This window comes from Macrosteles quadrilineatus, unplaced genomic scaffold, assembly GCF_028750875.1.
Source record: "Macrosteles quadrilineatus isolate MER2022 unplaced genomic scaffold, UCM_ALF_1.0 Scaffold_9__3_contigs__length_116548681, whole genome shotgun sequence".
NCBI classification, from domain to species: Eukaryota; Metazoa; Arthropoda; class Insecta; order Hemiptera; family Cicadellidae; genus Macrosteles; species Macrosteles quadrilineatus.
In genome coordinates, this window is record NW_026542602.1 from 37,906,197 (window position 1) to 37,926,390 (window position 20,194).

Below are 20,194 nucleotides of genomic sequence, written 5' to 3' on the forward strand. Positions count from 1 at the left end.
ATAAATATGGGGAACAAAAAATATTGAAACCCAAACAGCCAACAATATAAGACAAAGATACATGAAATGCAAGGACATGATTTTTGAGACCAAGTAGGCCTGTGTTATGATAAAAAATTAATGCAAACAACAATGCTCGTGGTTTTGTCAATTGAAAGATAAAATATCCATAAAAAAGGATTTAACTTATAAAATAACACTGTATATTAATTCGAAGTTTAATATGAAACCGTAAACACCTTTTAAGGGAGTAGGCAACGGCCAGCGGCAAATTGAATCTTCAAGATGAAAGTACAAGTAAGAAGTTAAATTTAACAGCTAATAGGCTATAAAACTATTATTCCCATGATCAAATAGGTTTGGGATCTAATGATAATTACCCTAGTAATAAATAATTAAGTTGTCAAGGAATGACAGTGATACAACTTTTATGAGCTTTGCTACTGAGTCATGAGTTCTTTGAAGTACTTGACTTGATGTGATTGTCGAGGTAAAATATTTATGGGTTTGAGACTGCTAATGTGGTTTCTATTGCATAATTACTCTATAGTAATAAATGATGCAAATGTAGGCAAACATTTGATAAAAAACCTTTTATGTTCTTCTAAAAAATTTTTATGTCATACTTAAAATGGCCCACACAATTATGTAAGGACAATTACCACTAAAGATTACCCATATTTACTAAAAACAGGACATTTCAGTAAAAAAATAAGTTCATTCCCGGATTTCCCGGTTCGTAGACACCCTGACAATACATTATTTACACATCATTCAAGCGTCGGCGGCTTCATGATCCTCATCTTCCTGTTCTTCAGTTGCTCTTTGACACCCTGCCCTAAAATTATAACACACAGATTAATATTATATTTCGTTACTAGGGACCCCTGAATGTTTACAGCTGTTACGTTAAGCAAATGGCATTATAGCAAAAGTCTAGAATGTTGACGTCGGCTGCTTGACTTAAAAAAATGAAAACTAAATTTCTAAAAAACTGAAACCCTAAACTAAAATTGTGCCTATGACATTCCCTAGTTCTCAAAATTATCTTTCTTTCGACACAAAAATAGTGAAAATCCAAGTTAATGATTGTTGCAGTATTTGTCTGAGATAAAGAAAATCACCTGAGCTTTAGTATAACAATATACTATTGAAACTGAAGCATCCGGAATGAAGAGAGAAAGCTAGTAGCATATTGTTTTGTTAGCCTATGTTTTTAACCTCACTAAGTGAATTTTGTAATACAAATTATCACACTATACATACCCTTTCTAAGTCTTTGATTTTAATTGTGTCTGTGCCAGCCATGAAGCAACTGATTTCTCTATTTTGCTTTGTTCAATGTTGGCCCATCTCTTCTTCGTCATTTCTTCAAAAAACAAAATGCATTTAATAGAACATTGCAAAAAAATTTCTGCAATTTTTGTGGGGTTAACATTTCTCAAAAATTATATAATAAATGAATAGCCTAACATGTATGTTTGCGCTCAATATTTTTTTTATAATTTATAAGTCTACAAATATTTTAAAATAGCCACTTTGTTCTAAATTTTATAAGGATTACAAAAATATAATAATATAAGGAAGTAAATTTGCAAATAAATAAAGTTATGGGTGAAAAACAGATTTCGTACATTAAGCGTTAGTTAAGAATGCATAGCCTAACCATAGCTAGGAATCTGGCCGATAATTTACATCAATATCACTACCGGACCACTACTTCTTCAGGATCATCAACCAGCCCTTCAAAATCACTTTAATCTTAAAATTATATAATAAATGAATAGCCTAACATGTATGTTTGCGCTCAATATTTTTTTTATAATTTATAAGTCTACAAATATTTTAAAATAGCCACTTTGTTCTAAATTTTATAAGGATTACAAAAATATAATAATATAAGGAAGTAAATTTGCAAATAAATAAAGTTATGGGTGAAAAACAGATTTCGTACATTAAGCGTTAGTTAAGAATGCATAGCCTAACCATAGCTAGGAATCTGGCCGATAATTTACATCAATATCACTACCGGACCACTACTTCTTCAGGATCATCAACCAGCCCTTCAAAATCACTTTAATCTTCTTATAATGCACCACGTATATCACTACTTTTTATTTTTAACACTAAAACAATGGAAACGTTTAATAAAACACATCAGTCATCGGTGCGAGGTTAACCAAGTCGTTTACAAATACGCACGTCAGCTGTCTGCTAAAATATTTTCGGAACTAAAATGAAAAGCGTCAAGAAACAGACATCAGGAGAAAGCTTAGAATCTGCCGAAAACGATACCAATCTCGATCCAGTTCAATCTGATTAAGTCAGTCCCAGAGCCTTCGCCATAAACGATGTTTGTGTGTCGCAAAAGCGACGCATAACACCACGGCGGGAGTGTTGTGCGTCGATTACGCGACGCTTAACACTCGGAGGGTTAAATTATGAGTTAACCAAGTTTCAAGGTCTAGTAAGTTAACATATTTGTAAACTTAACTTAATAGAGTTGAAAAACTCCTGCAGCCCTTAACACAACAAGTTTAAAAATAGGCTAACTTAACTTAAATCAATCCCTAGCTGATGTAACTTAGCTAGGCCTAAGCCTAAATACCTAGTCATATTACTTTTAAGCAGTTACCGCATTAGGCGACAGGCCCTACAATGTCATTTTCTATTTGAGTTGGGGACGCCACCTAAGTGAGTAATTCAATTCAATTATGAGTTTATAAACTTAATGTTAGATGCCTTGTGTAAGTTAGGTCTAAGTTATTTTAGTTTTGGTTACTGTAAATCCAAATGTATCATTTAGCAACGACCATTTACTAAAAACCCAACGGTAACTTACAGTTTCAGTAACATAGCCTGTTATATTTATGAGAAACAAAAGGAAATTAATTAAGAGTTTGCTCACATAAGCTAGGCCATCTAGAGATGGGCCATAATCATGTTACCTACCAAATACCTATCAAAGTTATTGGTTAAGACCAGGAACTATTGGAGTACCTCTATTTAATTTTAAGTTAGGCCTATATGTTAGTTTAGAATAACTGAATCACCACTGACTGAAAAGGCCTAAGTAAGTTATAACTCACCTTGTTTGCTGCTTATGAAGCTATGTAGGATAAAAACAGTAAACTTAATGCAACTTATAACTTTTCAAACATAAACAAAATGCCGTGACGTGATGCCCGTCAGCCCGTGATCAAGATCAAATCAACATTCAACGATTCAACATTTCAACAGACTGGAGACTGCTGTAGTCAGTGAACTGCGAAACTCTGGTAGAGTCTAGAGTAGATGATACTTGTAATAATGTTAAAACTCATCCAGTATACTTATACAATTACAAATAATAAATAATTTATTTTCACGACTGTTAACCTGTTGTTATTAACCATTAAACTTATACAGGTTCCGCTTTAACTTGAGTTTGGCAGTCTGCCCCTCCTCCATGACTCTTTCACTTGATTTTACCACTATCGTACTGTACTCTAATAATCAAAATCGTGGGGAGCTGTCGTTGCTGACGCATTGGCACATACACACAGCACAACACACTCACTATTATCCTACAAGTATAAGTGTCCCATAAGGAAAAATACAAAAAATGCGCGAAAGATTTAAAATTTGGGCGAAAAAACACGAAAATCATTATAAATCGTTTTACAAAACAGACCATTTCAAGATTATGGATGGCCATTGTAATTTTTGTAACTTATATTACTGAAAGGAAAGCCGCTTTCATAAATATAATATCCAGAACATTTTGCTTTTATAACATTAATTATTATTTTAATGATTTTTAGAAGTTGCATTTAAATTGGTTTAAAACAATTTTAAGATTGTTGTAAACTTATATCAATACAATTGTGATACGTGTTTTCGAAACATTATTAAAATTGTTTCAAAACAATTTTAAAACTGTTGCATACTTATATCAAAACAATTTTGATATGTGTTTTCGAAATAGTATTAAAATTGTTTTAAAACAATTTTAAAATTGTTGCACACTCATATCAAAACAATTTTAATATAGTTACTAACCATCTATATTAAAACAATTTTGAAATTGTTTAAAACTTATATTAAAATTGTTTTATATCCGAACTTATTTTGAAATTGTTGCAAACTCTTTTAAAATTGTTGTACAACAATTTTTTTGGCTTTTCAACAATTTTTATGCTGACTGGGATGTTGACAAAACATGACGTTGAGCTTAATTTTAATTAATTATCTAAGCATTTGAAATTCACTGAGTATGCAGGTCTACTGCAACGGGGGTTTTATAAATATTAGTAATTTTATTTTGGGAAATATTGTTTCCTGGGTTGGTCAGACTGATAACCGACAAGATATCTGATGGCAATTTGTCGCAATTGTTGAATAAGAAACGTGATAAAATCCATATTAACGTGTTGTTTTTAGCGAATTTCCCATATAGGGAATAAGCTATTACCGTAGTACTCATGGTAAGACCTGGACGCGGGACCGATTTTTTTTTCGTTTTGAGGTCCCTAGAGGCCAAAAACACCATCCGTTCAAATTCATATATATATATATATATATATATTTATATATATATATATATATATATATATATATATATGTGTCCGTTAGCACGATAACTCAAGCAAAAATGATCCGATTTTGATGAAATTTGGTACAAACGTGTAAACCTACGTTTATTCGAACGAGTTCGCTATTCAGCATGATCGGACCATGGGAACGGGGGTTTACGGGGGGTTTTATGGGGTAAAAATAGGTTTTTCCCATTTTTGACCCAAAAAACATAAAATTTAGCAATTTCTTTCAAAACCATTTTGTAGAGCTTAAAAAAACAAATAATTTAGTATATTGAAGCGTTATTATGTGCCTAATGGTTACGGAGAAAATTCAAAAAAATTGTAAATTTAAAATTCCCATGTTATTCTTATGGAGAATAAGTAAACTGTTGTAGTTTGCTTGTTTATGAACATATTTTGATCAAATTTGGAAGACGTTTTTATTTCTTACTAACTATTAACATTTTACAAAAAAAAAAAACAGTTTTACCCTCCCTGATGCAGCAAACCTAAGTACTTGTTAAACTGATTCTATTTAAATTGGGAATAAATGTTGTATTTTTAAGTAGACATTTCAGTGTAAATCAAATCAGTCAAATGGAAATTCGCTTAGTCTGCAGGTTTGCTGCGGGCGGGGGTATTGTTTCTTATTTTGAGTTTACATTTTTCTAGTAACTTTCATATAGGGTTTGACGTCTTTTGTGCTTCTTAAAACATAATTATTGATCGTTTAGATTTTTAAAGTGTTTACCTGAAGAATATAATATTCATAGTAATTTTATTTTGGGTTAAATAGCTGTCTGTTTTAGCCCATATAAATTGATTTCTTTAATTTATAAACTTTATCTTCATTATCAGATTTCACAAAACCTTCCAGCCTCTGTTGCATATATATTTCTTCTTCTAACTTTCCATTTAAAAAGGCTGTTTTTACATCAAAATGATGCACAGTCAGATCTTTTGTCAGGGCCGGTTTGACCCATACGCGAACTACGCGGTCGCATATGGCACCACAAACAAGTGGCGCCAACGGGACACAACTTTTTTTCAGAAGACAAAATTAGAAACAACTTTACTGACAAGTGAACAACTTAATTTAGTTTTTTCGCTCAGAGTTCAAGTATCCAAAGCACCCAGAGCTCTCTGAAAGCACCACACCAAAGGCATTTATTCTGTTTGTACCAACAGCACTTGAAAAATGCGTACCTACTTGTACAGCACTTCAACTCAAGGCATTGATTCGACTACCTCAGCTCGGATTTCTCAATACGATGTTGCTGAACACCGATGTCCCTATACCATTGCATTGAACAGTGCCATGAAGAGCGCTTGCAAGCCTTTCGATTTTCGAATTTGGGTGATTACATCGTTATTCTTAAAGTTTTTAATAAACTAACTGCAGATTTTTGTTTTTAAGAATCTATTGCACTTTTCCCGTTATTTTATTTTTTCTCTAAAAATTATTTGTATGCGTTAAAACTTATTATACAAAACGCGTATTTTAACATTTTTACCAAACTTTGAGCCCAACATTTTTTGAATTATCAAAATAAGAAAAAAAACAGCAAAACGACAATAATATTTAACGAAAAATATGTCATCAAGATCTTTTAAATCGGTTTACAATTGGGGCTACAATCAGTAAGAACTAAACTCCTTGAATTTGCGCACGCCAGAGGGGTAGAGCAGCCTTAATCGAACATTCTGTATTCTTTTTGTCAAGGTAATACTTCAATTTGGTTTTTCATGTTTTCTACATGTTTAATGTGTTCAATTAAAAATACCTCTCTTGTCATCTACCTACGCCTTTTTTTCATTGTGTACTGTACTTATATATAAAAGAGGAAGTTTGTATATATATTTGAACGTTATGGACTCCGAAACCGCTCAACAGATTGTAATGAAACTTTCAGACATTATTAAGCATTATTCAAGGATGGTTTGTGATAACAAAAACAACATAACAAAACAGGTAAATTGGATGATGTTGTCCCTCCAACACACTATAATACTGCCCAAGAGTGGCAACACTGAACTCAATCCCGGATTAAGCTATTACCGTAGTACTCATGGTAAGACCTGGACCCGGGACCGATTTAATTTTTCGTTTTGAGGTCCCTAGCGGCCAGAACCACCATCCTTTCAAATTCATATACATGTGTGTCCGTTACCACGATAACTCGAGCAAACCTCCTCGTGTAAACCTACGTTTATTCGAACGAGTTCGCGAACCAGCATAATAGGACCATGGGAACGGGGGTTTATGGGGGGTCTTTATGGGGTAAAAATGGGGGTTTCCCATGACCCTAAAAACAAACAAATTTGCAATTTCTTTTCAAACCGTTTTGTAGATCTTACAAAAATAAATAATTTAGTACCTATATTGAAGCGCTGTTGTATGCCTAACGCATGGTGGAAGGAAAAAACATAGGTGTGCTATTCCCACATATTCTGACGTCACTCGGATTTCAAACAAAAGATCACCTGATTGTAACTGTCAAATTAGTATATGTATTTGTTTTGATTTGGTTGTTGTTGTTTTTATTATTATAAAAACAAAGGGGATACAGCTGGTTCTTATTTATAGTGACTGTGTTGATTTTTGCTCTGTGAATAATTATCTTTTTTACGTATTTAAAGTTGTGACAAGTTTAATTCTTTGTTTGTTCTTTGTACTTGTTTCATAGTATCGCGGAAATAGTTAAATTAAACAATAAAACTTCGTTCAAACATAGGTCTAACCTACAAGCTCCTCCTGTTACAAGAATGTCAACAACTAATGTAAACAAAGCTAAGTATAATGTGCAACAAACAAACGAGTTCCTTGCTATGCCTTTTGATGAAAATGTAAGTGATCCTGATGATGATTTTGTCTTTCCAAAACGTAAACTTACCTTTTCTTCCTCTGAATCTCAACCGAAACGCTATGTTTTAGATTCAAGTGAACTATGTAAAGGCAATAAATATCAAATTCTATCTGAACATTCTTATAGTTCTAATGGTAATGGCAATGGCGTGGATCAATCACGCGAGATGGATGATTCTACTTTGGAAAACCAAGTAAATGACCCAAAGTTAAAAATCCCTCCTATATTTTTGCACAACGTAAACAACCACCAAGAAATAATAAAAGATGTCCGAAATATGGTAAAGGCAACTTTTTCGACTCAAGTTCGAGGGCAGTCCCTTAAAGTGAACTTGTCTAATATAGATGACTTTAGAAATTTGACAGCCTTTTATGATTCTTCTAACATTAAATATCATACTTTTCAACCCCTACATGACAAAAAACTAGAAGTGATTGTCAGGAACGTCCCTACATCATTATCTGAGAATGAAATTAAAACTGAGCTAACAGATCAAAACTATCCTGTCATTAGAGTCACTAGGTTACTCAACAAAAACAAACTTCCACTCCCTCTTTGTGCAGTAGACTTAGAAAACAACGACGACGGCAAATCTATCTTTAATTTAACCACAATATGTTTTGCAGTTGTAAGTGTCAAAATGAAAAGAAAATCTAGGCAAATTCCCCAATGCACTCGATGTCAACGCTATGGGCACACGAAGAACTTTTGTAAGTTGGACCCAAGGTGCGTGCGGTGCACTGGTCAACATCACTACTCTGAATGTCCTAAACAAAAAACTGCAGCTCCTCAATGTGTTAATTGTGGCGAAAGCCACACAGCTAACTACAGAGGCTGTCAAGTATACCAGAAAATAACCAACAAGGATCACAATCGGGGTAGTCCTCGCAATCGCCATCAAAACGCTACTGAGAAAAAAGAAAATACTCCTTCTCCCCCTGATTTGAATTCTGCTACTCATTTTCCTGAGATTCATACAAACTTTTCGCCTCAGGAACCTTCCACATCACGAGTTTCATTTGCTAAAGTTGCTGCTACGAGCCGCCGCAATATTAATAATTCATTCTCACAAGAACAATCTGATGATGCTCCTGATACGTCTGTGTTTCAAAACTTTGAACAAATAATCCTAGATGTGGTGAAATCGTTCATTCCTACTCTCAAAAAGATAATAACTAATGTGATAAGCTCTATTCTCTCAAATGGATCAGGTCAATTATTTTCAAATTAACAATTTAACCCTCCTTAACTGGAATGCCAATGGGCTTAGAGATAAACGTGCTACTTTTATCGCGTTTATGGTTAGACATAGCATCGATATTGCGTGTATTACTGAGACACACCTGACCAATGTGGAAAATTTCAAAATTAATGGGTATTCTATATACAGGGAAGATAGGCCTAATCCAATAGCTTCAGGTGGCGTTGCAATCTTTGTGCGAAGAACTTTGGACCATCATAATATATTTTTACCTCGTTTATCTTCGGTAGAAGCTGTTGGTGTAAAAATTAATTTAAGTCATGGTGCAGACTTTCGCTTAATTTCTGTCTACAAACCCCCGAACAAACGGCTACACAATAATGACTTGCAGGTGCTGTTTGCAGAAAATTGTTCGACTGTTGTTATGGGGGACCTAAATTGTAAACATCAGATATGGGGTTGCAGAACCACAAACCCAAATGGAAACCGTTTGTTACGACTTACAAATAACTCAAACGTAATGATTGATGCGCCACAAGAACCAACACATTTCCCATGGCAACCTAATTATCAACCAGATATACTAGATTTGGTTTTGCACAAAAACTTTACAGCTCCAATCATTCAAAATGTTTTACCCAAGCTGGACTCTGACCATTCTCCCGTTATAGTAACCTTCTTCACGCAACCTCAATTTAGTTGTCCACCTCAACGATTAATTAATGGAAAGATAAATTGGGAAATTTTCAGTGCAGAATTGGATAAATGTTTAGAAGGTATGCCTAAATTATCGTCTTGCATCGAAATAGAAAACTCTGTAAAAATATTTACCGAATCATTGAAAACTTGTGCCAGGAAAGCTATCTTAAATCCCTCACGATCCACGCCAAATAACGACTACTATCATCCTCCGATGAGAATAATGCGTCTGATTAGAGAAAAACATAAAGTTAGACGACTTTGGCAGCGATACCGTCTACCACACTTTAAAAGGCAACTCAACGAACTGGGAAGACGAGTGAAAACAGAATTCGAGGAATTTAGAATAGACAACTATAAGAAGTATGTTTCTGATATTCATCCGAGTGACCCAAATATGTGGAAAGCAACTAAACGTCTTTTAAGTACTCCTTCGATCATACCTACGTTGAAAAAAGACAACCTAATCTGTGAGACTGATTCACAGAAGTGTGAACTGTTGGCAGATTTTTATGAAACTACATTTCAACCCACTGATCTTGCTGATTATGGTGACGATGAGATGGTGAAAGAAACTTTGAATGGACAATTTTTATCTGCTGAACTACCAATAAAGTTTGCATGCCAATCTGAAATTAAAACAGTAATTAAAAAACTTCCACTCCGTAAATCACCTGGCCATGACCTTATTCCTAATATTATTTTGCGAAATCTCACCAACAAAGGCTTTTCATATTTCACATCAATTATTAATCCATGTTTGTCTAAATCTTACTTCCCTTCTATTTGGAAGCATGCGGAAATATCAGTTATTCATAAACCCAATAAACCGAAGTCTTCTCCCTCGAGTTACCGTCCAATCAGCTTACTTTCTACGCTTTCTAAAGTCTTTGAAAAAATCATCTTGAAACGAATTGCCTGTTACACGGATGCTGCAAATATAATTCCTGCTCATCAATTTGGATTTCGGCCAAAACATTCGCCCATACATCAAATCCTACGAATATATGAAACGATAGTCAAAGGGTTTGAGAGGAAACAGCACACAGTAACGGCATTTCTTGACATATCTCAGGCATTTGATAAGGTATGGCATGACGGCCTTGTCTTTAAATTGATTAATTTCGGATTTCCAAAATATTTAACCAGTATTGTAAAATCGTTTCTCTGTCACAGGACCTTCTCTGTTAAAATTAGTTCTTCCAAATCATCTGTACGACGAGTCAATGCAGGAGTTCCACAAGGTTCAATTTTGGGCCCTGTATTGTTCAATCTATACATGGCAGACATCCCTCTTCCAGAAGACGCCTCATTAGCTCTCTACGCCGACGACACTGCTATCCTGTGCCAACATTCCGACATCCACGACGAGGCCACGTATTCCCTGCAATACTCTGTGGATCTTCTCATTGATTGGTTCTACAAGTGGAAATTTCGCCTAAATTCAACTAAATGTGAGACAAAAATATTTTCCTTGAAAAAACATACATTGCCACATGAAATTCAAATATATGGTAACTTTCTACCTCGGAACCCTGATGACCAGGCCATAAAATATCTTGGAGTATGGCTGGACAAAAAACTTAATTGGAACTACCACGTTAATCAAAAACTGTCCCAAGGTTATGCACGCCTTGCAAAGCTTTTCCCTTTAATCAATAGGAAATCTACTCTGAAGCCAGCTTGTACAGTTCTAATCTAAATCAATAATTCGGCCCTTGATTACATATGCATCTCATCCTATCTGGGGATTAGCTATATCATAAAACAAACTCTTCAAAATTCAAGTGATTCAAAACAAAATTCTAAGAATAGCGGTGAATGCTCCCTGGTTTGTTAGAAACAGGCATATACATGAAGAACTAGGAGTGGAGTCTATCTCGGCCTTTATTGGAAAAACCACCTCAAAATTTCTAAAATCTTTAAACAATGTTCCTGGTGCATTAACTTTTCATCTTGGTGAAGCAACTGAGAACAGGAGGCTACGTCGAAGGCTCCCTCAAGATCTATTGGATGAATGAAGCCTAAAGACGATTAAATTATTCTCTAAATTAATTATGTTACAGGGTGTACCAGGTTTGGGCGAACCCACGATGTTATTATAGTTAATTTCTTTTTAATTTTGTTAACACTTCTGTGTATAATGTCTACATTGAACCAGAAATAAATGCTGTAAAAAAAAATAAAAACAATAACACTCAAATCAAAACAAACACAAAACCAATTTGACAGTTACAATCAGGTGATCTTTTGTTTGCAATCCGAGTGACGTCAGAATATGTGTCAGAATATAGTACACATAAACGGTTACGGAGAAAATTCAAAAATAGTGTCATATAAAATTCCCATGTTATTTTTATGGAAAAAATTAAAACGGGTGTAGTTTACTTGTCTATGGGTATATATTGATAAAATTTTGGCAATTTTATTTATTTCATCTTATACATTGACGTATGGCACGGCCACAAAGGCGGCCCAAAAAACGCTTTTTACCTTCCCCGTAGCAGCAAACCTAAGCACTCGTTAAATCTAATGTTATTTAAATTGGAAATAAATATGTCTTATTTATGGAAATATTTTAGTAAAAATGTAATCAGACAAGTTGAACTTTGCTTAGTCTGCAGGTTTAATGCGGTGGGGGTATTGTTTTTCCTACTGCTCTGGTTGCTGGCAGTGCTGCTGGCTGAAGAGGGGCTGGAACTGAACTGGCTGAAGTGAATAGTGAAGAAGAAGAAAAGAAAATGGATGCTAGTAGAAATGTCAAGTTGGAAGTTACGATAATTTCTTCAGCCGAATGAAGACACTAAGTTTAAGTTATTAGTTTTATGGATCTTATCAGGTAAGAAATGTTAATTTAATTTTGTCCTCTCATCTCGTCCTCAACTTTCTTCTTTGGAGAGTGTAAGTTATTTTGTGAAATTGTCTCTCAAAGCTAAGCGTGAAAGGTAGTTTTATCTGGGCTTATAAGTTAGGCTCCTAGGCGAATGTGTCAAATGTAGGGCTACTATGTTCGCCTATTAATTTTGACTTTTACAATAGATTAAATAATTTCTCATTCGGTTGTTTTTGACAACAGATACGGAAGTGTACCCAAAAACAAATCACAGGCTAGACCTTTGCCTATTTTCAAACCAATACAAACATTCTCGTTTGGAGGCACCTATTTGGAATAAATACCCAGTATTCCAACCAAACAACACAAAAAAGCGTGCTTTCATTACGCACATAATCGGTTTATGCTTTTAAGTCAGATATAGGCCTAGTCATGGGAAAAAGTTCTGGTCTTTGAAAGTCATGGAAATCCCCAATGATGGAGGGATTTGATGGAAATTTTCAATGCTCTAAGTTATTCAGCCGTTATAGCATTTGTGGTTCGGATTCCATTATAAATTGTAGGTCCCTCAGTTGCCATTTGCTGTTATTAATTAACTGCTGTGTCTAAGGAAAAATGTCGGCCTTAGTCACTTACAAGACTATAAGATCGCGCCACTCATCCTACACTCACCTCCATTCATACTTGGCCTTACATTAACTTAGTATGGTCGCCATTTAAGATTAAAGTATTAAGTTAAAGAGTTGAGTTACATTTTAACCGATTTAAAGCTAGGCTGTAAATATTAACACCTCACCTTACCTCCTTGGCCATTGAAAAGGTTTCCATCTTGCCAATGATACCTCTTCACTCTTCTCTATTCTCGCCTTAGGTGTAGTGCCCAACACAACCATATCCACAACCAGCACCTGGATCCTCCATTTCAACGTTGCCCATTTTTACATGTGGTATTGAAGTGTATTAATGGGACTTGTTTAAATACGGTAACATAACTGTGGTTAAATCCGTTTTTTACAATTGGCATTAGAGTGTATTTTAATGGTAGGCCTAACCTACTTGTAAATTTGGTGAAGTATCATAAATTAAGCCAGAACTTCTTGGCTAAGTATTTGGAGCCAATGTCAATGTTTATAAACTTATGTAAATTTTCCAGCGTAATCCAATTTTCCTCTACCTTCCCGCACAGGGCACAAGTGCCTAATTAGGCTGGTTTGACTGTTTATTTTGTTTGAAAGTGTTTTAAGTTCGGTATCACTCCATTTACATTACCGGTAGCAGTGGTTGTGATACTAGTAATGATGTTAAGGTGACTTCACCTTTAATTTTGAACAAGATGAAACGGTAGCCTACTTTGGTATTATCCAGAGGCCACCTTTTTACAGCGTGCTGCGTCGGTTATGTTAGGTTGGGTTATTATATATGGAAAGAACATACTTTAATTGACTTACTGTCCATATTTGACACGGTTACAATTTGCGGCCTTTGAGTTCTGCCTCCCAGAAGGCCGAATGTTGGTGAGGATTGAGTTGAATGTGTCGCCGCCTCTAGCTGCCACACCAGATACAGGCGTTGATAGGTGATGCACACGCTCCGGTCAACGACCTTACCTTGGCCTACTTGGAGGGGAATTGGCGAGGGAAAGTATGACTAATTTGGTATTGTTTGATTCATAATGAAACGAGGAAAGTCCTACAAACATAGTTATGATAACCCAACCTAACATAACCGCCGCAGCGCGCTGTATAAGGGTAGCCTCCGGATAATACCAAAGTACCGATGAAACTGTATTTAAGCTAGGTACATCTCGTACCTAGAGTTTCATCTTCAAAGTTTATTAGCATTTCAATATTGACATACTGTATTTTATTTTCCAATAGCAATACAAACCTGGTATGAGGGAGTTATCATCCCGAGGAGGGAATTGATTGGCAGACTGTAGGCATTTATCAAGTGCTTGGGTGTTAAGTTTTATCAATAAAACCACTTATTATTGGTATGCCCAAAATTCAATGAATAAGGATTATGAAGTGCTTTGTGGCTTCAGCCAGCCCCTGCAAAAAAAGATATAATAACAATAAATAGTGTAAAGATTTACATATTGTTTAAATAGGTACTGTATAGAATTAAAGCAATTAGATTAATTACATAAATGTAAACTTTAAACATTATTTAGGCCTTGTACCAAATTACAAGTACAGTACACTCTCAATTCGAGGCATCAGGTTATCCGAGGTCGTTCTAGGCCTAAATATAAATATCTATATATTTAATGCGACATGAAATTTTGTGAACAATAAGGCTCTTTTGTTTTAATATTTAACCCCACATATTATATACCAAAATGTTCGTCTAGGTGTGTAGATGTGCAAACTGGCTTTAGATTTTTGAAATATATCCTTTTAAGGGCGTGGGCTGCCCTCAAAGTTCCTTCCATATGGATAACATTGTGATTGATTTGAATGTTATATATTCTGAAACATATGTCAATATATAAGTTTAAAAAAATCCCAGCTGTTTTGTTTGGTTTTGAAATGTAAACAGTTTGCATGTTTTAAAAATAATTAGAAACCCGGCAAAGAAATGTTACCTATAGAACACGGCGGGAGACAAGTTTTACATATTATTTTCGTTTAAACATGCCAAGGACCCTACGTCAAGCAATGCAAAACGTAGGAGCCCAGACGAGCAGCTGGGACAGTTAGTGGCAATGTGTACTTTCAAAATTACACTGACAAATACGAGAATTCAGCTGCATTCACTTGGCGAGGTGGCATTAAAATGTTAGAAAAGTGGTGCGCTACATTTTAAAGAAGAACAAAGAGGACGAGGCGAAGGATTTTCATCCTGCTGCCATAAGCGAAAAGTGAGTCCACCACCATACCGAGAAAGCTCCTATATCCAGAGCCTACTTAATGGAGCAAATCATTTGAGCAGAAACTACTATCTAACTACAGCATCCCACATATGCCCAAATTTATATCTACGATGTCGAAACCGCTGTTCATGAAAGAATGGTAAACAAAGCATTGGATCAAGGAGTTCTTAGGCTCTTGCAGCACTATGAACTCCTGCACATTTTAACTCAACATTTGGTTGATATTAATCTATAAGCGCAAGTTATCAGCATGATGAGCTCCGTCCTGCAAAATACTCCTACTGAACAGCAAAAAGAACTTGGAATGTATATAGCCAACAATCGAGCTCAAGACCAACGACGCAACTTCTAACGACGTTGCTATAATATCCTAATTTATTATTCGTGCGAATTTGCGCGGGTTCACCTAGTATATTTTATTATCGGTCGGAAAAAAATAATTAAGTCTACGATTTTAGGAATATTTCTGTTGAAAGTAAAACATAAATAGCAATTAATTTGTGATTTCATGAAATAAATACTTCAAACAATGATTTTAGGAATTATTTTAACATACAAATAATCAACAGTTGCCAAGGAAATGAAAATCACCATACTAGGTACCATTTGTAAGCTAGACGAGTCGTCTGCAGAACGTCAACAAAGGCAGTGGCATTTCTGCTTGGGCATTGCCGGCTCGTATCACCTTTTGTCAGTGTTTGTCATTGCAATATTGACATGATTGTGTCAAGTATGGTTAAAGTCAAATTCAAACAAAAGTTATATTTATAGTTTAAAATCTATAGGGATCCACCGTTTTGTTGTTGTTTGATTTTGAATAGTGTTGACTTGGCATAACTTACCGGTAATACTTTATTTAAAGTTTTCTAAAGCAATTTGAGAAGTGTTAGCCTAGAAGCATGTTTGATTTATTCTTTTCCTTTAACACTGCTTTACAGTACGGTATTTAAAAATTTATTTTCGACAAATAGGCCTACCAATTATTGATAATTTTGTATTCACTATGCATTGTTATTTAAACAAAACATTTACATTACAAGTCTTTTATCTTCCTAATGGTACTGTAACCCCTAACCTCAAAATTTAGGAGACCTTCGTGTTATCTGAGATTCTCGTTAACCGAGGTAGTCTCGGTCCCAATTAATCGGGAGTTTACTGTAACAGAAAACAAAACAAAAGAGATGACATACAGAACTTAACTCCAGGAACTCTGGGTTGAAGAGGTGATACACAGTAGCTGAGTCCATGTTACACAAACCTTAATATTCCAACTTAATGTAGCCTAAGGGGTAGTGGAAGATTTTCTAGGGTGAAATGAGATCAAGTCTGTGCTAGAATGAACGTGTGAGGCACTGTGACTTCTACGATTGTCAAATGGCGAAAACACACATTTTTTTACAAGTGCCCTGAGAAAACCTGTAAAGTCACTTGTCAAGAATTAAATATTATTTATTCACGCAAGTTTTGTGGTATTAAGATTGAAATAAATACTGTATAGTAAGTAAGTTAGCCTAATATTGTCTTTTCAGTCTTAAATGACATAAGTTGATTTGCTTTTTTATGTTGACAGGCCTCTTCAGTAACTTCTTAGTTCACTTCCGAAAGATACAATTTTAGTGCTGTGTTGAATACCCTTAAAAATGGCTGACCGGAAGGCTGAATTAGAGAAGAAAAAGGCCAAGCTTCAAGCTATTAGAGAAGAAAAGGAACGTAGAAGGAGAGAAAAAGAATTAAAAGATGTAAGTCAACAAATTAGTCTTAGCGGTATTTTAGACCAAATAACAAAATAAGACAAGCCTAAATATAGCTTCCCAGGTATGCTCTTCCATTTACAGTTACTCCTTTAAAAACATTGAATACACCTATTACAGTTGGCACAGTGCTTCCTTGTTTGGATAAAATCTACCCTAACAATAAAAAAAGTCGTACAATGATCATAAAAACCTAATAACAACAACATATAAATGTTATATCAACATTAAATTCAGTCGTTCTTTTTCAAAGAATGTAAAAAAATACCATTAGTAAATTTAAATACCCCCGCCGCAGCAAACCTGCAGACTAAGCGAATTTCCATTTGACTGATTGGATGTACACTGAAATGTTTACTTAAAAATATAACATTTATTCCCGATTTAAATAGAATTAGTTTAACAAGTACTTAGGTTTGCTGCATCAGGGATGGTAAAACTGTTTTTTTTTGTAAAATGTTAATAGTTAGTAAGAAATAAAAACATTTTCCAAATTTGATCAAAATATGTTCATAAACAAGCAAACTACAACAGTTTACTTATTCTCCATAAGAATAACATGGGAATTTTTAATTTACAATTTTTTGTAATTTTCTCCGTAACCATTAGGCGCATAATAACGCTTCAATATACTAAATTATTTGTTTTTCAAGCTCTACAAAATGGTTTGGAAAGAAATTGCAAAATTTTATGTTTTTTGGGTCAAAAATGGGAAAAACCTATTTTTACCCCATAAAACCCCCCATAAACCCCCGTTCCCATGATCCGATCATGCTGGATCGCGAACTCGTTCGAATAAACGTAGGTTTACACGTTTGTACCAAATTTCATCAAAATCGGATCATTTTTGCTTGAGTTATCGTTATATGGGAAATTCGCTAAAAAAACAAAAAAAAACTTATGTTTAGCATGTAGATATACTAATATTCATTAATTTTACAGGCGGAAGAAGCAGCTTTACGAAGCGTTCATGTGGAGAAAGACCAACGCAAAGAGCTCGATGATATGCTCTCCTCCCTAGGAGTTGCACCTGTCTCAGGTAAGGTTACATGTGTGGATTAATAAAGAATTTATCACTGTACCAAAATGTCTCTGTATTTTAAAAGCTCTGTGTGAAAATAAATATATACAGTGTTTAGATTTTATTTTTATTATCATCGGCAGCTTATTAGAACCCAACTTTTTCAGACGCAGGATCATTTGTGATTGAGCAGCTTAGTAAGTCGCTGAGTGATGAAGTTGTGTTTCTAGTCTGGATTTTAGTTTGACTTTGAGACTTAACTCACTGTTGTTTCAATTTAAATCTAACCTTTGCTAAATGATATGAGTGTTTTCCTTTAAGATGCATATGTTTTTGATTGTGCTTTGAAGAACCTATGCACGAAAAGTGTTTGGTTAAAAGACATTCAGTCTTAAAACTATAACTTTAGATTAGTTTTAAATAGTGGTGGGCCGGTTGCTGATTTTTCAGATTTCCCCCCTTACATCACCTATTTAAATAAAATTTTTCCCTCTACTTATGCAAAGGTATTAGGCCTATACATAATTAAAACTATAGGCTAACTTATGCTTCATGTTGGGGCCATTGTATTTTAAGCCAGATTAGGTTAGACAACACACCCTTACCTCAATACGTCATGGTAGTTATACAATTCACACTGGTCTTATGTTGAAATCAATGCCATATTTAGGTTATAATGTTGTTGAAAAACTGTAATATAATAATAGGAATTGAAAACAACTGTATTGTCTATACATTCATTTTTAAGAATACCAACACCTTCATTTATTCAATCAAGATATAATCTGTTTACACTGGGTCAACAATTATTTTCATAAAAATGCTACAAAAGATAAGTCAACAACAGAAGCAATTATTGAAAGAAGTACTTAGATACATTATAAAAAAGTCATTTAGTGATAAATGAGTTAATTTAGTGAGTTTAATGTTGGAATAATTTATTAGTAGAATAAACAGTTTGAATCAATTATTAAAATTATTTTGACGTTAGAAAACCCATGAAATAAAGTTAAGTTTACCTATACTTTTGCCCACTAACTAATGAAAAATTAATTTAAAGTCAACATTTACAATTTGAAATTTTAACTTTTTGAGTTACGACACATTAGCCCACGTACCCCTCAACACATTCTCAATTTAGCCTTGCATCCTTCTTATTAGTTTCAAAATTATATTAAACTTAAAAGTATACTATAAGATGGATGCAACTCTTGTAATGTTTTTTTCTTAATAAAAAAAGCATACACACAAATAACATCAGAGAAAAAAAATCAACTCGGTGTGTCATTCTGTAGGCTACGCTGAGCAAGAAGAAGGACTGCTTCCCAATACTAGCAATGAAATCGTACAATGCTTTGCTAGCTAGTATTAAAGATCTAGATCCCCACAAGTTCATACGAAGAATGGAGAAATGGCTAAAAAAACACCCTTCTTCTCCATCGAGAATTTTTGAAGAAGTTAAAAAATATATGCCCGCTGCCCTAAAATTGGTTAACTACCCTTGTAATAAGTTATGGAAGTTTAGAAGAATAAAATAACAGAGTGATGACAATTTTTACGCAAAAAGCTGTAGAGCCAATCCTGACTCACTCGGGGAAAATCTGTATTTTTTGGTGTGCAGGATTGTTTGTCTTCCTCAGTAGAATTTTTTTGAGTTTACTAACCAGCCTCAATCTATCTTCAATTTTTATTCTACAATTTTATTAGTTTTGTTTGTAATTTGTTTCTTCAGTTAATTTAATTTTGATTTATTACTGCTGCTTTTAGACAAACATTGTCTGACTAACCTAACCTTAACAGTTTTAGGTGCTGATTGTATTAATTTGTTAAACTTTAGTTTTCATTATGAAAACGATAAAATGTTCTAATATTAATGTAATTTCATTGATAATCATATTCTTAACAGCTTTCTGTTGAAAACTTACTAACCATTGTTAGTTATGTTAACATTCTATAATAAAATTCAACAATTTTTAGGCTAGTTACTAGGTAAAAAAAGGTCAAGTTGTTTTATCTTAAAACGCTACACATCACACATTACTTTCATTGTCCTAACGTAAGACTTCTTAAGAGAGTAGATGGATGAGCAAAATTCCATGAACTCATCATTTTCTGAATATGAATATGAAAAGAAAATAGTTTGTACAGATTTATTAATACTATAAACTTTTGGCAGATGTTCTATCCAGTCTTCCCAGTGTGACGTCCACCGGGACTCCTGAACACAACAGTAACAACGCTACCCCTGACACCAGTCTCACCAGCACTGTGCCCATCTACACCGTGGGGTGAGTCAGACTGTAACGTAACTATTAGTCAGTTTCTGTGGTTTGCTAACTTGTGGTTACACTAAGATGTACAATGGAATCTAAATTATACGTTCCTCAG

At 34.4% G+C, this 20,194-nt stretch overlaps 1 protein-coding gene and 1 long non-coding RNA gene across 17 annotated transcripts in view; one reads left to right on the forward strand and one right to left on the reverse strand.

Moving 5' to 3' along the window:
- Positions 1 to 241: 241 nt before the first annotated feature.
- Positions 242 to 3,179, reverse strand: LOC129002020 (uncharacterized). The gene is made up of 3 exons (XR_008491524.1): positions 3,090 to 3,179; positions 1,267 to 1,369; positions 242 to 838 (listed from the first exon to the last, which is right to left on the reverse strand). It is a non-coding gene; the product is annotated as an uncharacterized LOC129002020 (long non-coding RNA).
- Positions 3,180 to 12,062: 8,883 nt separating this feature from the next.
- Positions 12,063 to 20,194, forward strand: part of LOC129001969 (cytoplasmic dynein 1 intermediate chain-like) — a 57,076-nt gene continuing 48,944 nt past the window's right edge. For 10 of the 16 annotated variants that reach the window (XM_054429422.1, XM_054429423.1, XM_054429426.1 and 7 more), the window contains exons 1-5: positions 12,063 to 12,165; positions 16,605 to 16,773; positions 17,728 to 17,824; positions 17,974 to 18,003; positions 19,983 to 20,094. In XM_054429422.1, the coding sequence (XP_054285397.1) occupies positions 16,675 to 16,773; positions 17,728 to 17,824; positions 17,974 to 18,003; positions 19,983 to 20,094 (338 nt within the window). In that variant the 5' untranslated portion in view covers positions 12,063 to 12,165; positions 16,605 to 16,674. The remainder of the gene's footprint in view (positions 12,166 to 16,604; positions 16,774 to 17,727; positions 17,825 to 17,973; positions 18,004 to 19,982; positions 20,095 to 20,194) is intronic. The other 6 variants (XM_054429425.1, XM_054429428.1, XM_054429432.1 and 3 more) reach the window with 1 other exon arrangement.